The following is an 18,781-nucleotide window of genomic DNA, read 5'->3' as shown; positions in this document are numbered from 1 at the left end:
TATTAGTTAGTCCTGTTAATCACATTTCCTCCTTGAGGAACAATGTCACATTACACTCACATCAGACTTACTTTCATATGAATGTGTCAGACTATCCCTAATGCCGAGAGAACAAAAAAGCTAACTTCTGTAAAGCCTGCACACTCCCATGCTCCAACACACAGGTGTTTCCACTGAAGTGCCCTGATTAGACTTCTTGTATGTCTGATTAACACCTCCTGCACTCTCCAGCTAGTTTTGAGTAGTGTGACGTCAAGAGCGCTCACTCTGCAGCAGAATCTGGGGACCAAAACATCTCCAGAAGACTGCACAGCACACAGACTACCAAAAAAAAAAAAAAAAAAAAGACAACTGCTTGACTTATGGGACTCTGTCGACTGAGGGGTCTCCGACTGATGATCTCAATCTCCGACTTTCAAGGGGCAGCCCTTGAAAAGAGCTGGCTAGAAATTCTCTTTCCTTACTAAACTCCCTCTTGTTTCATGAAGCTTCATTTCTACGGACAGTGTTTCCCCTTCAGTGTTTGTGCAAAGCTTAGCTAAATACAACCTTGTAACCTCCCTTGTAAACATTGGTGTGACGTGAATTAAGCATACATCCCAAAAGTACTGTTGCACGCAGACAGCGCCTGCAGTGAAAAGGACTTCAGAGGCTGCACGATGTCTCCTTGTCTCAGTAAGGTTTGAGAAGAGTGACCTGTGGTGTTATGCAGTCAATCAGAGTGACACCAATTATGTAAGTCACATGACCACAGGAGACTGCGAATGGAAACTCTGAGCGAGGCACATCCATCAGCTGGGTGTAATGGCGCTCACAGCAGGAGAGTGAATGAAGTCTCAATAGACAGACTCATGCACGCATTCACCATACCTCTCCACAGGAGCTGATTATACCTGTGTGTGATATGTGTAATGTTTTTAAGTATCTTATAAACCCCCCAAAAACAACCCATCATTACCAACAAACTAATTGATTTTTAGTAATGTAGGGTGCAGAAAATCTCTCTGAACGACAATGTTGATTAACAGTTGTAGTATCAATATTGGTAATTTGTGTTATATGGAATTGTATACATACTTTAAAGAACACGAACCAACTCTAGGCAATTATGCAACAAAACTAGTCCCTGATTTGGACCAGAACAAGTGAACTATCGGTCTGAAAGCACCCTTAGTGTCTCCATCTAAGCGCAATACGTATTTTTTTCCATGAATGGTGGGTTTGGTGTGTGAAACATCAATATCACAGTTTTGATTTCTATTTAAAATTTGAATTGTCTCACAAAAGAATAACAAAAATGACTTCAAAGTACTTTTTATTTCAGAGACAATAAATACAGTACATTCAGCAAAGGTAGTAACCTCTGTGCCACAGAGAATAGTGTATTTTCTTACTGATAAACACTGCTGAATTGCTAAAATACAGAACATATCGTCGTGATACAGAAAACCCTGACATGTTCTGGTTCAGCTGCTACAGAAGTCAATTAAAGCTATAAAGCAGTTACCTGATGGAACTGTGAAGATGCTGATGTTAATCATCATCATCCAGTTTGTTCTTTAGATCAACAGTATTGTATCTGCATATTAGTACATTAAACATTCAAAATGAATATTATCAACAGTTTCTGGCTGTCCAGAAATATTAACTAGAAAAATATATACCTTTAATTTTAACTTTGGAGCCAAAACTCTTCAAAGAATACTTTGGATAAGTTTAAATACAGTCAGAGACTTGCTTAATCCTGCAAGGAAAGTAGTGTAAGTACACTGCAGTAATTTGAAGAAACACTACAGTACATGTGCATGTATGACATTCTTTAAATCATAAATGTAACAGTCCATAAAGCTTATTTTGCCACTGGTGCCGAGTGTCTGTCTGAGGCTCGGAGTTCCAGTAGTTAGCATGTAACAAACACTATAATGAAAATAAATCCCATTTAGTTTTGCATTAAAACTGTGCAAACCTCCTACATACAGTATGTATTTATAAGTATGTATATACATTCAAGTTTTATGATTCCTTTTACATGCAAGTGCATGATCAGTAGCTGTGCATGAGCTCAGTCCCAGCAGCAGAGATGCTGCTTCAAAGTGCTTGTGTTTCTTTAGCGAATATATAATAAGATCTAATCATCTAGATCAATCATTCTGCTTTTTTTTGCTTTAAAGTTCTTGTTTGGTCTCTTCTGGAAGACCCGAGGGTTTGACTAAAACAAGAATGACTTCAGACTGCTCATTACTTGCAGCTGCTGTCTTCTCCTCCTTTTAGTCTTTGCAGAGTCACAGTCATCTTATGACGAAATCGTCTTCGAAGTCTTTGATTCGAGGCTTGAAACTTCTTCCTGGGTGTTTACGTCAGTCTCAGAATCTTCAACATCCGCGTAAGTGCCATCCTCAGATTCTGCCTTCACTTTGCTCAGAGCATCAAGTGTGATTGGTGTTGTTTTCTCAGCTGCTTTTTTTGGCATCTCTCGATTCTCCATCTTGCTCGGAGTAAAATCTTGCTCTCCGTCATCTGCTTCGTCTGAATCTTCCTCTGCTTCGTCTTCTCCATCGGCCGAATCTCCGTGGTGTTCTCCCCAGTCTTCATTGGTTGTCTTTGAAGTTTCCTCCTCCTCTTCTTCTTTTTCGGAGGCTTCGACATCTTCGTCATTATCATGGCTTCCATTTGTGATGTTGATGCGTTCACATTGTGTTACACTTGTTTGCTGTTCATCGTTACCTTCATCTTCCACTGCTTTGTTTTCCGAGATGTCCTCCACTTCATCTTCCTTATCTGGCTTCAGCTCCACCACGTCATCTGCCCCTTCTGTTTCATCATTTGTTTCGGTGATGGCATCTTCTCGATCATCTGTCATGTCATTTTCTTCTTCTACAGCTGACAGTTTGTTATCTGCAGATTCATCTTCTGAGTTATCGATGGATTCTTCCTTTCCTGTTTGGGCTTCTCCTGTAGATGCACCTTCTGTTCCAGACTCCTCTCCACCGTCACTTTCAGGCTTTTCAGATTCGTCATTTGTTTCATGTTCTTCACATTCATTTCCTGTTGTTGCAGCTTCTGTGCAGTCTTCACCTGTTGCTCCATGCTCCTTAGTACTTTCATTTTCCGCAGATTCGTCTCCATCATTTTCAGCCTCTTCCTCACCAGTTGTTATACCTTCTTCTTGTTCTTCATTGTGAGATCCATTATCATCTCCATCTTTTTCTTCCTCTTTTACAACATCTTCGGCGGCCCTGCTTTCTGCAATTTTCTCAGATGATTCTGTGCCGTGAAGCTCTTCGGCAGATGCTACCTCAACATCCTCTGCCTCACTTGAAGTCTTATTTTCATCCACTTTATCCTCATCTGCATTTTCATCTTCTCCTGCACTTTCATTTTCAGTCTCAGGCTTTGTTTCTACACACTCTTCTCCTGATTCATTATCATTTGCAACTTCTGAAGAATCCTCCTCTGCTGCAGTCTCATTTGCATCTGTTGTCGCGTTGGTTACTGTTTCATTCCCATCTGTGGCCGATTCATCGTCCTCTTCCTCTGATTCATTTTCAGTCGCAGCTTTGGAGCTTTCATCACCTGCTGATTCAGGATCAGCTTCCACATTATCATCCTTTTCCACAAGTTGTTCATTTGTGGTTTCCTCCACCTCCTCCTTTGATTCATCATCAGCTTTACTGATTTTCTCTTCATCTGAATTTTCTTTTTCTGTGGCTGTAGCTCCCTCGACAGTCTCCTCCTTGGCGTCCTCCTCATCTGTGGTGGCAGCCTCTTTTTCCACAGCAACCTCATCATCAGTTGTTGCTGCTTCCGAGGGTTCTTTTGACAGTTCGTCAGCTTTGGTTGTGTTGTCGTTTTCCTCTGTAGCTTCATCATTTGTGGTGGCATCCATGTCTTCTGCAGAATCATCTTCAGTGCTAGCAGCAGTTTCCTCCACAGCTTCCTCTTTGTCAGATTCATGTTCCTCTTCACCAGCTTCTTCCTTCATTTCATCTTCACTTGTGGCAGCAATCTCTTTTTCCTCATCTTCACTTGTTGCTTTGTCAGTTGTCTCCTTCTCATCTGGCTCAGACTCATCTGCACTGGTGGCTGCCACAGCCTCATCTTTGTCCAATTCATGTTCACTTGTAGCTGCCACATCTTCTGCAGTGTTTTCCTCTTCACCAGCTTCTTCCTCCTTTTCATCTTCACTTGTGGCAGCAATCTCTTTTTCTTCAGCAGCTTCATCTTCACTTATTGCTTTGCCAGCTTTTTCCCTCTCATCTGACTCGGACTCATCTGCACTGGTGGCTTCCACAGCTGCATCTTCGTCCGATTCATGTTCAGATGTAGCTTCAACATCTGCCTGTTCGTCAACACTGTCATCTTTAGCTTCATGTTCTTTTTCAACAGCACTTTCATCTTCAGCCGTTGTTGCATTATCATTGTCCGCAGTTTCATCTTCATCGTTCGCGGCAGCCTCATCCTCTCCAGATTCACCCTCAGCTGTGGCTGCCTCATCAGACTCTTCTGCAGTATTTTCTTCAACTTTGGTGGCTTCTGCAAGCTCTTCCTTTGACTCTTCTTCCACAGCAGCGTCCTCTGCTTCGGTTTCATCGTCAGCAGTCTGTTCCTTTGATTCGTCTTCACTTGCGACACTTGCCTCTTTTTCTGTCGCATCCTCTTCGGCTGTTGCTGCTTCAGCTGGTTTCATTGACAGTTCATCACCTGTGACATGACTCTCCTCTGCAGTCTCATCTTCATTTGTGGTGGCATCTTCTGCTGAATCATCATCACTGGTGGCAGCAGTCTCTTCTCCATCTTTGTCGGATTCATTTTCAGTTGTGGCTGCCACAGCAGTGTCTTCTGCTGCAGTTTCATCTTCATTTGATTCGTCTTCGCCTGTGACATCAGCCTTTATTTCAACAGCCATCTCTTCTTCAGTTGTTGCCTGTTCAACTGGTTCTTTTGATGATTCATCAGCTGTGGTTGTGTCGTCGTTCTCATCTGCAGACTCATCCGCACTCATGGCAGGAATCTCCTCGTCATCGTCGGCTGTCCCTTCCTCTACAGCCTCTTCATGTTCAGATTCATGTTCAGTTGTGTCTGCCACATTTTCATCTTCAGCAGCCGTGGCTTCAGCAGCCTCTTCCTTAAGTTCGTCCATACTTGTACCGGCAATCTCCTTTTCCACAACAAGCTCATCTTCACTTGCTGCTTCCACAGCTGGTTCATTCTCCTCTGCGGCCTCATCTTCATTTGTGGTGCCATCCAAACTCTCTGCAGAATCATCATCGCTGGTGGCAGCCGTCTCTTCCACGTCTTCAGCTGCCGATGCTACCGCAGCCTCTTCCTGTTCAGATTCATGTTCTGTTGTGTCTGCCATGTTTTCATCTTCAGCTGTGGTGGCTTCAGCAGCATCTTCATTCGATTCATCTTCAGTTGTGACAGCAGTCTCCTTTTCTACAGCAACCTCATCGTCACTTTCTTTTTTTTCATCTGTGGCTGTATCATCGTTCTCATCTGCAGACTCGTCAGCAGTGGTGGCTGGAATGTCTTCTTCCACAGCTTCTTCGTCATCAGATTCATTTTCAGTTGTTGCTGACACAGCAGTCTCTTCAGCTTCAACGTCATCTTCAGCATCCTCTTCCTTTGATTCATCTGCAGTTGTGATCTGCTTTTCTACAGCCAGCTCATCTTCAGTTCCTTCTTCAGCTGGTTCTTTTGACAATTCATCATCGTTCTCATCTGCAGAATCATTTGCACTTGTGGTAGCAATCTCCTCTTCATCATCAACCATCTCTTCTTCCACAGCCACGTCTTTGCTGGATTCATGTCCACCTGTGGAAGTCGCATCAGCCTCTTCTTCGGCTGCGGTGGCTTTAGCGGCCTCTTCCTTTAGTTCATCTTCACTAGTGGCAGCAATTTCTTCATCATCAGCTGTCCCTTCTTCCACTGCTTCATCTTTGTCTGATTCATGGTCGGTTAACTCTGCTACGGCAGTCTCCTCTGCTGGAGTTTCGTCTTCAGCGGTCTCGTCCTTTGATTCATCGTCATCTGTGACAACACATTCCTTGTCTACAGCCATATCATCTTCGGTTTCTGCTTCTTCAGCTGGTTCTTTTGATGACTCACCAGCTGTAGCTATGTCATCGTTCTCATCTGCACTCGTGGCAGCAATCTCCTCTTCTTCATCAACTGTCCCCTCCTCCACAGCCTCGTCTTTGTCAGATTCATGTTCACCTGCGGATGTCACGTCAGCCTTTTCTGCTGCATTTTCATCTTCAGCTGCGGTGGCTTTAGCAGCCTCTTCCTCCAGGTCATCATCACTGGTGGCAGCGATCTCTTCATCATCAGCTGTCCCTTCTTCCACTGCCTCATCTTTGTCTGATTCCTGCTCAGTTGCTGCAGCCACAGTGGCCTCGTCTGCTGTAATTTCATCTTCGGCAGTCTCATCCTTTGACTCGTCTTCGCCTGTCTCTTTTTCTACAGCCATCTCATCTTCACTTGCTTCTTCAGCAGCTTCTTTTGCTAATTCATCAGCTGTGGCTGTGTCATCGTTCTCATCTGCACTTGTGGCAGCAATCTCCTCTTCTTCATCGACTGTCCCTTCTTCCACAGCCTCACCTTTGTCAGATTCATGTTCACTTGTAGCTGCCACAGTGGATTCTACTGCTGCATTTTCATCTTCGGCTGTGGGAGCTTCAGAAGCCTCCTCCTCAAGTTCATCTTCACTTGTGACAGCAATCTCTTTGTCTGCAGCAATCTCATCTTCAGCTGTGACTGTGCCATTATTCTCATCTGCAGACTCATCTGCACTCACGGCAGGAATCTCTTCATCATTATCAACCATCTCTGCTTCCACAGCCTCGTCTTTGTCATTTTCATCTTTAGTTGTGACTGCCTCGTCATCCTCTTCTTGTGTGTTTTCATCTTCAGCAGTGGTGGCTTCAGCAGTCTCTTCTTTGGACTCATCCACAGCAGTCTGACTTTCTACATCAACCTCTGCTCCTTCTGCAGGTTCCTCCGACAATTCCTCATCATTGTCATCTGCCTTCTTCAGTTCAGCTGTGCCTGCGTCCTCTATCATGGATTCATCCTCTACCGTGCCTATGTCTCCACTCTCATTTTCTGCCATTTCATCTTCTGTTTTGCTTATTGCCTCAGTATTATCTATAGACAAGGCCTTCACTGTTTCCTCAGCAACAGTCTGTTCAGTCAATTCTTGGATGGCATCTTCCGTATCTTTGTTTTCAGGCTCATCTTCTTGACCTGCATCTTGACACACATCCTCAGTATGATGACATACTTCATCCCTTTCCACTTCAGTTACAGCTTTGACAATAACTGCTTCTACAAGTGTTTCTGCTGCTCTTGTTTCAGTGTCATTTTCAGCGTGAGCACAGTTGATTGCCTGTGTATTGCCAGGACCACCATTCTTCATCACCAGAATCCTCTTCAGGTCAAATTCTACAGCAACAGGTGCAATATTCATAACTTCTGCAGGAAGTGGCCGCCTTGACGTCATTTTCTTCTTAACGCACGTTTCACATGGACAGTATTCATCATCGTTTTCACTCCGCTGGTCACTGTAAGACGTGCCTGTTGCTGAATCGTCACTTTTTTCTGCTTGGGGATCAACTGATTGTTTGAGCATAATCTTCAGTCTCCGTCTTCTCTCATCTGTTTGTGTGGTTGAAGCACGGGACATTGCGTCTTTAGGAGGTCTTGGTAGGCCTGCTTGAGCCTGAATTTTCCTCAGTTCCCGGTTTATACTTCTTTGGATTCTTTTTTGGACCTCACTTTTCAGTTCGTTTATCATCATGTCAAGCTGCTCGTTATTATCCAGGTTCCACCGGACTTTGAACTCACTCATTGCGTTGATGTAATGTGTCATGAACTGCTTTTCTATTTTAGTTAATAGGGATAAGACCCAAACAGGATCAGGATCCTGAGACGTAATTTTACTGCCATTTCCTGAACTCACGTTTGAGGAGGGTGGTGTTTCAGGTAGTTCTGTTGGACTATCGCCTTCAATTGTTTCATCTGTTGCTGGATCATCTTCCTTTTGTTTTTCCTCATACATTCCTTCTACTTCTCTCTCAGATGTCCATTGAGCTTCTGCTTCAACCTCACAGACTTCTTGTACTCTCCTTAACGCATCTGCACTTGTATGTGGTTTAGACACATTACCCTTTACGCCATCACTACTGTTCCCAGAGCCCGTAGAGCCACTGCTGACATCCACACCAGAGGACGACGTATGATTGAATTCATCGTCCACAGAACGGCGATCACCCTTCTTTAACACACGTTCGTTTTTTGGAGGATCACAAAGCCAAAGAGATTGAAGAATATTCATTAGCTCTTGGTATCGTTCATCCTTTTCGTTTGCATTTTTAGGATTATGGTCTATTAACTGCAACTTCACAAGGCAATCCAGAAGACCCCTAGCTGAAGTGCTTAGTTTACGTCCATACACTGGAGAGATTTCCGGTAAACTGTTGCATCTGTCCAGCTTTGGATTTAAAAGAACTTTCATCACCTGTACTGACGAGTTGAATATCTTTGAAGCATCGTCTCTCTGAGTACAGGCATTATCTGCATTTGGGGCCTCTGTGCTCGCTTGGCAGTCATCATTAGGGGCACTGTTCATTACAACTCCTTCATTTGTGTCTTTTGTACCCTCAGCTGCAGAGTCGTGTGTTTCAGTATTCTCCATTCTGTTAATTTCCTCCATTGTGTGACCAGTTTTCTGTCCCTCACAGTTTTCATGAAATTCCTCCATGTTATACATATCACTCTCTGCTGGTATTGAATTCAGCCATTCACTCACAACCTCAGTGGGGGATGCATTTGGAAGGCTAGATGGGACCAGCTCGACGTTGTCAGTGTTTGTGTTTTTGTGTCTGCGCTTGCTGCTTTTGTCACTTTTGTTATCCTTGACACTCCGATCGGTGGCTGCAGCTTCCAGTGGACCATTTGTCATCCTCTTAGACTCATCAGATTTTGATTCTTCAGTGGCGTGAGTCTCACACGTCTCTTTAGGAACATCTGAAGTGGACAGAGTTTGTGACATACCACTTTCATTTGAGTCTGTGTGACATATGCCATGTTTATCTCCTTTTGGTTGTTGTGCACTTCGACAGGTTTCTGACACAGCAGATTTTGCAACGGACTCAATTTTAGTAATAGGTTCTGGAATTGCATGTTTTGTATCTTGATCGTCTGCATCTTGTGTCTCTTCCTCATGCAAACTAGTCATGGGTTTACTCTCATCTTCAGGATTCACATCTTCCCCTACAGTTACAGAAGAAACACTGGTGTTCTCATCAGGAGGAACATGAACAGACTCCTCGTTATTTTCCACAATTTCTCCTATTGAAATATCAGTTGCTCTGGATTTTCGAGATTTCACGGACAGATTTGACTTGACAGATAAAGAACTTTTTGGCCGCCCTTCGCTTTTCTTGTCTTTAACCTCAGATGCCTTTGACTTATTTGAACGTGCTGAAACCTTAGACTTTGATGACATGGCTGAAGGTACTCTGTCCTCACTTTCCTCAACTGTCAGAGCAGGGATTTCAGACATGCCCGATATTTTGGATCGACTGGATTTTACTGACACGGGGCTAAGTGTTCTCTCTTCGTTTTCATCAGCAGGAACATCAGATACTTTGGATTTCTTTGATCTCACTGATGTTTTTGACCTTGCTGACTTGGCACTTGGAGCTCTCTCCGATTTCTCTTCAGCATTTTCTTCATTAGGAGTTTCCGAACTTTCTATAGTAGGGATTTCAGAAGCTATTAGTTTGTTTGATTTTGTCGATTGATTTGATTTAGCTGATTTTGTTGACATTGCACTTCTTGTTCTTACATCAGTCCTTTCACTAATTTCAGATACGTTTGACTTTGTGGTTCTCGACGAAACATTTGTTTTTACTGACAAAACACTTGGAGTCCTCTCAGTTTGATCTGCCTCTTCACCGTGTGTTTCAGCTGTCCTTTCTGAAACTTTTGATTTCCTGGACTTCTGAGACAGATCTGACTTTAATGATTGGATTGACATGGTGCTTGGTGCCCTCTCTTCAGTTTCCTCACAATCAGCCACACTTTCTTCAGCTTCATTTCCACCATCCTCTTCATTGTTTACATTTTGAGGATCGTGAGAAGCTTTTGATTTTGTAGATACTGATGTTACATTTGACCTCACTGATTTGGCAGACACTGAGCTCATTGCTCTCTCCTCTGTGTCTTCTTCAGTGTTTTCATCAGCAATGTTAGCGCCATCTTCAACAGCTTTTGATTTCCTTGATACGGTTGAGGCATTTGACATTCTAGATTTCGCTGATTTGACAGAGGCACTGCTTGGTGCTCGCTCTGTCGTATCCTCTTGAGTCTCTTCCCTTTGAGTATTAGAGGCTTTTGATGTACTAGACTTTGCAGAAATATGTGACTGTGTTGATTTGGCAGATCTGGCTGATCTAGCTGACAGGGTGCTTGGTGGTCTTTGTGCAGTTTCTTCATCATTTGATGCGTTTTCTTCTGAAGAAACTTCACAGACTTTTGACTTACTTGATTTTACAGACATGGCTGACTGTGTGGATTTGGCTGATGTTGCACTCTGTGGTCTCATTTGAGCTTCCTCCTTTTCATTCCCTTCATCAGAGATGCCAGTAGTTTCAACAGAACAAACTTCAGAAGCATTTGATTTTCTAGATTTTGCCGAAGCATGCGATTTTGCTGATTTAGCTGACAGGGCACTAGGGGCTCTCTTTGTAGTTTCCTCAAGTTCAGCTTCATCATCAGTTGTAACAATGGAGGCCTGTGACTTAACAGATCTTTCAGAAACATGAGAATGAACTGATCTGAGTGAAATGCAGCTTGCTGCTCTTTCCTCAGTTTGCTCTTTATCATTTTCTTCACATGGGCTCTCACACCTTTCATCAGCTGGAACATCAGAACATTCTGACTTTTTGGATCTGGCAGAAATATGTGACTTGATGGACTTCACAGACAATGCACTCTCTGGTCTGTCTTCCTCATCCTTGCTCCCGTCAGGAGAATTAGAATCAGGAGGAATTTTAGATGTATTTGATTTTATAGATACTGTGGAAGCATGTGACTTAGGTCTGGTGATGTTTTCTTCAACTGAAACATCAGCTGAACATTTTGACCTAGTTGATCTTTCAGAAACCTTTGACTTGACTGAATGGACTGACACTGAACTTGCTGGTCTGCTTTCACTGACCTCCTCTTCATTTGCCTTTTCAGGCGAATCAGCAACATGGTCAGTAGAAATGCCAGAGGCTTTTGATTTCTTGGACACGGCTGAAATACTTGACTTTGTTGATTTTGCTGATCTTACTGACAAATTACTTGGAGCTCTGTCTTCATGTTCCTCATGATCAGATATATTTTCCTCAGCTGGATCATCGGGTCCTTTTGACTTCGTAGATTTGGCAGAAACAGTTGAGTTTGCAGTTTTGGCTGACATTGCACTCTGTGCTCTCTCTTGGGTTTCCTCTTCATCATCTCCTTCATCAGGAGGGCCAGTACTTTTGACAGAACAAACTTCAGAAGCTTTTGATTTGATAGATTTTGTAGAAGTGCATGACTTCGCTGATTTAGCTGACAAAGCACTTGGTGCTCTCTCTGCAGACTTTTTAGATATTTCAGAAACACGTGAATGGACTGATTTGACCGACATGCTGCTTGGTGCTCGCTCTTCAGTTTGTTCGTTGTCATTTCCTTCATCAGCGCTCTCAAAGCTTTCTTCAGCTGGAACATGTGCAGAACATTTCGACTTATTTGACCTTGCAGATTTATTAGACTTAACTGACTGGACAGACCTTGAGCTCATTGCTCTCCCTTCACTCTCCCCTTCAACAACTCTTTCCTCAGGATTGTCAAGTGCATCTTCCAAGCAAAGTTCTGAAACTTTGGATCTTCTAGATGTTGCAGAAACATTTGTCCTCGCTGATTTTGCTGATCTTACTGACAAAGTGCTTGGAGATCTCTCTGCATGTTCTTCATGATCGGATATATTTTCCTCAGCTGGACCATCGAGTCCTTTTGACTTAGTAGATTTGGCAGAAATAGTTGACTTTGCAGTTTTGGCTGACATTGCACTCTGTGCTCTCTCTTGGGTTTCCTCTTCATCATCTCCTTCGTCAGGAGGGCCAGTACTTTTGACAGAACAAACGTCAGATGCTTTTGATTTGACAGATTTTGCAGAAGCATGTGACTTTGCTGATTTAGCTGACAAAGCACTTGGTGCTCTCTCTGCAGACTTTATAGATATTTCAGAAACATGTGACTGGACTGATTTGACCGACATGCTGCTGGGTGCTCGCTCTTCAGTTTGTTCTGTGTCATTTCCTTCATCAGCGCTCTCAAAGCCTTCTTCAGCTGGAACATGTGCAGAACATTTCGACTTATTTGACCTTGCAGATTTATTAGACTTAACTGACTGGACAGACCTTGAGCTCATTGCTCTCCCTTCACTCTCCCCTTCAACAACTCTTTCCTCAGGATTGTCAAGTGCATCTTCCAAGCAAAGTTCTGAAACTTTGGATCTTCTAGATGTTGCAGAAACATTTGTCTTTGCTGATCTTACTGACAAATTGCTTGGAGCTCTCTCTGCATGTTCTTCGTGATCAGATATATTTTCCTCAGCTGGATCACTGGTTCCATTTGACTTTGTAGATTTGGCAGAAATAGTTGACTTTGCAGTTTTGGCTGACATTGCACTCTGTGCTCTCTCCTGGGTTTCCTCTTCATCATCTCCTTCATCAGGAGGGCCAGTACTTTTGACAGAACAAACTTCAGAAGCTTTTGATTTGACAGATTTTGTAGAAGCATGTGACTTTGCTGACTTTGCTGATTTAGCTGACAAAGCACTTGGTGCTCTCTCTGCAGACTTTATAGATATTTCAGAAACATGTGACTGGACTGATTTGGCTGACATGCTGCTTGGTGCTCGCTGTTCAATTTGTTCTTTGTCGTTTCCTTCATCAGCGCTCTCAAAGCTTTCTTCAGGTGGAGCACAGGCAGAACATTTTGACTTATTTGACCTTGTAGAAGTATTTGATTGAACTGACTGTACAGACCTTGAGCTCATTGCTCTCCCTTCACTCTCCCCTTCAACAACTCTTTCCTCAGGATTCTCAACTGTATCTTCCAAGCCAAGTTCTGAAACTTTGGATCTTCTTGATGTTGCAGAAACATTTGACTTTGCTGATTTTGCTGATCTTACTGACAAATTGCTTGGAGCTCTCTCTGCATGCTCCGCATGATCAGATATATTTTCCTCAGCTGGATCATTGGGTCCATTTGACTTCGTAGATTTGGCAGAAATAGTTGACTTTGCAGTTTTGGCTGACATTGCACTCTGTGCTCTCTCCTGGGTTTCCTCTTCATCATCTCCTTCATCAGGAGGGCCAGTACTTTTGACAGAACAAACTTCAGAAGCTTTTGATTTGATAGATTTTGTAGAAGCATGTGATTTTGCTGATTTAACTGACAAAGCACTTGGTGTTCTCTCTGCAGACTTTACAGATATTTCAGAAACATGTGAATGGACTGATTTGGCTGACATGCTGCTTGGTGCTCGCTCTTCAGTTTGTTCGTTGTCATTTCCTTCCTCAGGGCTCTCAAAGCTTTCTTCAGGTGGAACACGAGTAGAACATTTAGACTTATTTGACCTTGTAGAAATATTTGATTTAACAGACTGGACAGACCTTGAGCTCATTGCTCTCTCTTCACTCTCCCCTTCAACAACGCTTTCCTCAGGATTCTCAGCTGTGTCTTCCAAGGGAACTTCAGAAACTTTCGATATTCTTGATGTTGCAGAAAGACTTGACTTTGCTGATTTTTCTGATCTTACAGACAAATTGCTTGGAGATCTCTCTACATGTTCCTCATGATCAGATATATTTTCCTCAGCTGGATCATTGGGTCCTTTTGACTTAGTAGATTTGGCAGAAATAGTTGACTTTGCAGTTTTGGCTGACATTGCACTCTGTGCTCTCTCCTGGGTTTCCTCTTCATCATCTCCTTCATCAGGAGGGCCAGTACTTTTGACAGAACAAACTTCAGAAGCTTTTGATTTGACAGATTTTGTAGAAGTATGTGACTTTGCTGACTTTGCTGATTTAGCCGACAAAGCACTCGGTGCTCTCTCTGCAGACTTCATAGATATTTCAGAAACATGTGACTGGACTGATTTGGCTGACATGCTGCTTGGTGCTCGCTCTTCAGTTTGTTCTTTGTCGTTTCCTTCCTCAGGGCTCTCAAAGCTTTCAGGTGGAACAAGAGCAGAACATTTAGACTTATTTGACCTTGTAGATGTATTTGATTGAACTGACTGGACAGACATTGAGCTCATTGCTCTCCCTTCACTCTCCCCTTCAACAACGCTTTCCTCAGGATTCTCAACTGTATCTTCCAAGCCAAGTTCTGAAACTTTGGATCTTCTAGATGTTGCAGAAACATTTGACTTTGCTGATTTTGCTGATCTTACAGACAAAGTGCTTGGAGCTCTCTCTGCATGTTCTTCATGATCAGATATATTTTCCTCAGCTGGATCATCGAGTCCTTTTGACTTAGTAGATTTGGCAGAAATAGTTGACTTTGCAGTTTTGGCTGACATTGCACTCTGTGCTCTCTCCTGGGTTTCCTCTTCATCATCTCCTTCATCAGGAGGGCCAGTACTTTTGACAGAACAAACTTCGGAAGCTTTTGATTTGACAGATTTTGTAGAAGCATGTGACTTTGCTGATTTAGCCGACAAAGCACTTGGTGCTCTCTCTGCAGACTTCATAGATATTTCAGAAACATGTGAATGGACTGATTTGGCTGACATGCTGCTGGGTGCTCGCTCTTCAGTTTGTTCTTCGACATTTCCTTCATCAGGGCTCTCAAAGCTTTCTTCAGCTGGAACATGTGCAGAACATTTAGACTTACTTGACCTTGCAGATTTATCAGACTTAACTGACTGGACAGACCTTGAGCTCATTGCTCTCTCTTCACTCTCCCCTTCAACAACTCTTTCCTCAGGATTCTCAGCTGTGTCTTCCAAGGGAACTTCAGAAACTTTCGATATTCTTGATGTTGCAGAAAGACTTGACTTTGCTGATTTTTCTGATCTTACTGACAAATTACTTGGAGCTCTCTCTTCATGTTCCTCATGATCAGATATATTTTCCTCAGCTGGACCATCGAGTCCTTTTGACTTAGTAGATTTGGCAGAAATAGTTGACTTTGCAGTTTTGGCTGACATTGCACTCTGTGCTCTCTCTTGGGTTTCCTCTTTATCATCTCCTTCATCAGGAGTGCCAGTAGCATCAACTCCATCTTCTAAGGGAACTTCATAAACTTTTGATCTTTTAGATGTAGCAGAAACATTAGACTTTGTGGATTTTTCTGATCTGACTGACAGCGAACTTGGTGCTCTCTCTGCAGACTTAACAGATATTTCAGAAACATGTGACTTGACTGATTTGGCTGACATGCTGCTTGGTGCTCTTTCATCAGTTTGTTCTTTGTCATGTTCTTCATCAGAGGGCTCGGGGCCTGCTTCAGCTGGAACATGAGCAGAACATTTCGACTTACTTGATCTCAGAGAAATGCTTGACTCAACTGAGTGAACTGACATTGAGCTCCCTGATCTTCCTTCAGTCTCCTCTTCAATACCTACATCTTCAGAAGCGTCACCACAGTTTTCAGAAGGATTTGCCGAACCTCTTGATTTCTTTGATTTTCCTGAAGCATTTGACTTTGCAGATTTAGCGGATGTAGTTGACATATTGCTTGGAGCTCTCTCTCCCTGTTCTGATATATTAGATTTGGCAGAAATATTTGAGTGTTTTGATTTGGCTGATACGTTTGACCGTGCTGATTTCACTGACAGTGCACTAGGTCCCCTCTCTTCCTCATATTCAGTAATAGTTTCTCTATCTGAACCATCACAGCAATTTGACTTATTTGACCTTGCTGAAATGTTAGACTTGCTGGATTTTTCTGAAATGCAGCTTGGCGATCTCTCGTTGGCTTCCTCTTCAGCATCTCCCTCATCACAAATATCATTATTATCAGGAAGAACTTCAGAAGCTTTTGATTTTGTTGATACTGCAGAGGCATTTGACTTTGCTGACACTGCACTTGGTGCTCTTTCTGCGATATCCTCACCATGGTTTTCCCCAGACCTATCTTTAAAGGCTTTTGACTTACTGGATATAGCAGATGATTTTGACTTGACTGATATTTCTGACATTGCACTGGACGTTCTCCCTTCCGCTTCATCATCTTGAGTTTGCTCTCTGTCGTTTTCACCCGCACAATTGTCATCACTTTCTTTATTAGGAACTTCAGATGATTTAGATTTGCTAGATTTTGCAGAGATATTTGACTTCTCTGACTTTGCTGATTTGACTGATAGTGTGCTTTGTGGTCTCCCTTCAGTTTCATCTTCGGCATTCCCAACGTCTGAAATGTCAGCTTGACGATCAGACCTCACTGATTCTCTAGATCTTGCAGATGCATTAGACCTAGCTGACATCGCACTAGCTGCTCTCTCCGTTGGTACGTCTTCATCTTCAGCATTTACTTTTGACTTTCTAGATGTTACAGATACATTTGACTTGACGGACCTAGCTGACATTGCACTTGATGCTCTTTCTTTATTTTCAGCCTCAGGTGAAAGGTCAGACACTATCGATTGTTCAGATGCATTTGATTTTTCTGATTTTCTGGATCTCGCAGATGCATTTGACTTTATGGATTTCACTGACATGGTGCTGGGAGCTCGTCCCACAGTTTCCACGACCTCCTCCTCACTCTCAGCTTTATTTGAGGACACTCCCGACAAAGCACCAGGTGTTCTCAGCTCTGCATCTTGCACTTCTTCAGCATTCTCGATTTCAGAGGTTTTAGACTTTGCTGATTTTTTTGACATGGCACTAGATGCTCTCTCTTGACTATCTTCCTCGGCATTATCTCGAAGCTTAGATGACTTAGAATGGGTAGATATTGCAGAGGTATTTGATTTGGTTGACGTGACACTTGGCACTCTCTCCTGCTCTTCTCCAGCCTCTTCGGCTTCTTCTTCTTCCTCAGAATGTTTAGATGTTGCTTGCTCAGTTTCCTCCTCAGTTTGTTCTTTATCTGGGAGAGAAGAGTCTCTTGATCCCTTTGATTTAATAGAAGCTTTGGATTTTGATGACGTGGAACTTAATGCTCGTTCTTCATCGGCATCCTCCTCTGACTTATGTTGTTCAGCTGCCACTTCTGACTTTATTGATTTTTCAGATTTAGAGGATTTAACAGACGTGCTACTTATTGGTCTTTCTTGTGTTTCGTTGTCATCATGCGTTTGCATTTCTTCAGTTGTAATGTCTAAAACTTCAGATTTGGATTTTGTAGAGGCATCTGAATGAACTGACATGGCACTTTTGGATCTTTTCTCCTCTACTTCTTCAGACTCTGTATTCTGTATTTCCTCAGATTTATTTGTTCTGCCAGATGTATTTGATTTGACAGACATGGCACTTGATTGATCCCTTTGTATTCCACCTTCTTCTTCTTCTTCAGATTGGGCCTTGACTTGTCCTTTTGTACCATCCTCAGGATCTTTAGACACTCCGCAATTACAAGTGTGCAATTTTCTTGATTTTCTTGACTTGCTTGAGTGCCCTGAATCATTGGATGCTCTTTCTGGAGGGCTAATTGAAGCTCCAGGGGTCTCTTCCCTTTCAGGTTTACTATTCTGAGACGATGCTCTTGAAGCACTCAATGGGACATCATCCTTATCATTTTGATCCTCCTCATGCTGTGTTATATCAGAGGAAGCACTTGAAGCGGATCCTGTTTGTTCTTCTTGCTCTGGTATTTCAGCAGTTTTGACATTGTCCTGATCATTTGGAGAACTTTCAACACACACCTCACCGTTGTCTGGTGTGGAGGACTGCACCTTGCACTTTGGTGAGCAAGTGTCACTCCTGATGGTGCAGTACTCTACAATTTCAGATGCCACCACAGTCTGCTTCACACAAGTTTCTCTCTCCACCACTTGGTCTATATGCTCTTCGCTAGTTTGTCTTTCAACCACCATCTTCCTGGAGACCATCGTATGTGAGGACGCACTTGAGCTGGAAGTTCGGACACAGCGAGTTGCTCCTTGCGCCTCTGGGATGTTTTTCCAGATGTCGTAATCCTGGCAATGACTGCAGCAGTGAGGACAATGAGGGTCCTCTGTATGTCTTTGATAGCACCTTCTGATGAGAGCCTCATCTTGCTCACCAGCAGATATGTTTTCAGATTCTGAATGACTTCTATCACTAATCTGAGCAAAACAGGGGTTATTGTGTCCTTGTAGGATCTCACAGGTCCCGCCTGTTGTCTTTTTTACTTCTGTTGTCCAATGTATTGTTTCGTCATTTTGAAGCCTGAAGCGCACTTTCATCTCCATAGACAAACTGCCATCTTTATTAACACGAACCCGTTTCTCTATATCATCATCTCTCATTCCATCACCAGCGTGCGAGCAGCAATCCGCATTATCCGGAGAGTCGGTTCCATCTGGTAATGACTTGTCAGATGACACGGACTGCCTAGTAGATTTGTTGTCAGATTCCAGCTGTGGATTGGTGACACTCTTCCTCGTTGGTAGTCCTTGGTTTACCATGGAGCCACAGAAAAGACAAAAGAAAAAATGGTGACACAGCTTCTCCAGTGAAACACTTCTTAGAATATGATCAGTAATTAATATTTAAAATGTAATTCAGAAATGAAGTCTGTGACATCGAAC

At 42.9% G+C, this 18,781-nt stretch overlaps 1 protein-coding gene across 1 annotated transcript in view; it reads right to left on the bottom strand.

The window, feature by feature from the left end:
- Positions 1-1,298: 1,298 nt before the first annotated feature.
- The window catches only part of rp1l1b (rp1 like 1b), a 37,741-nt gene continuing 20,258 nt past the window's right edge, over positions 1,299-18,781 (bottom strand). The window contains exon 6 of the mRNA XM_078173779.1: positions 1,299-18,645. Coding sequence (XP_078029905.1) covers positions 2,294-18,645 — 16,352 coding nt within the window. The 3' untranslated portion in view covers positions 1,299-2,293. The remainder of the gene's footprint in view (positions 18,646-18,781) is intronic.

The sequence above is a fragment of the Epinephelus lanceolatus genome, chromosome 13 (assembly GCF_041903045.1).
Source record: "Epinephelus lanceolatus isolate andai-2023 chromosome 13, ASM4190304v1, whole genome shotgun sequence".
Lineage (NCBI taxonomy): Eukaryota > Metazoa > Chordata > Actinopteri > Perciformes > Serranidae > Epinephelus > Epinephelus lanceolatus.
This window is presented reverse-complemented; position numbering and strand designations above follow the sequence as displayed.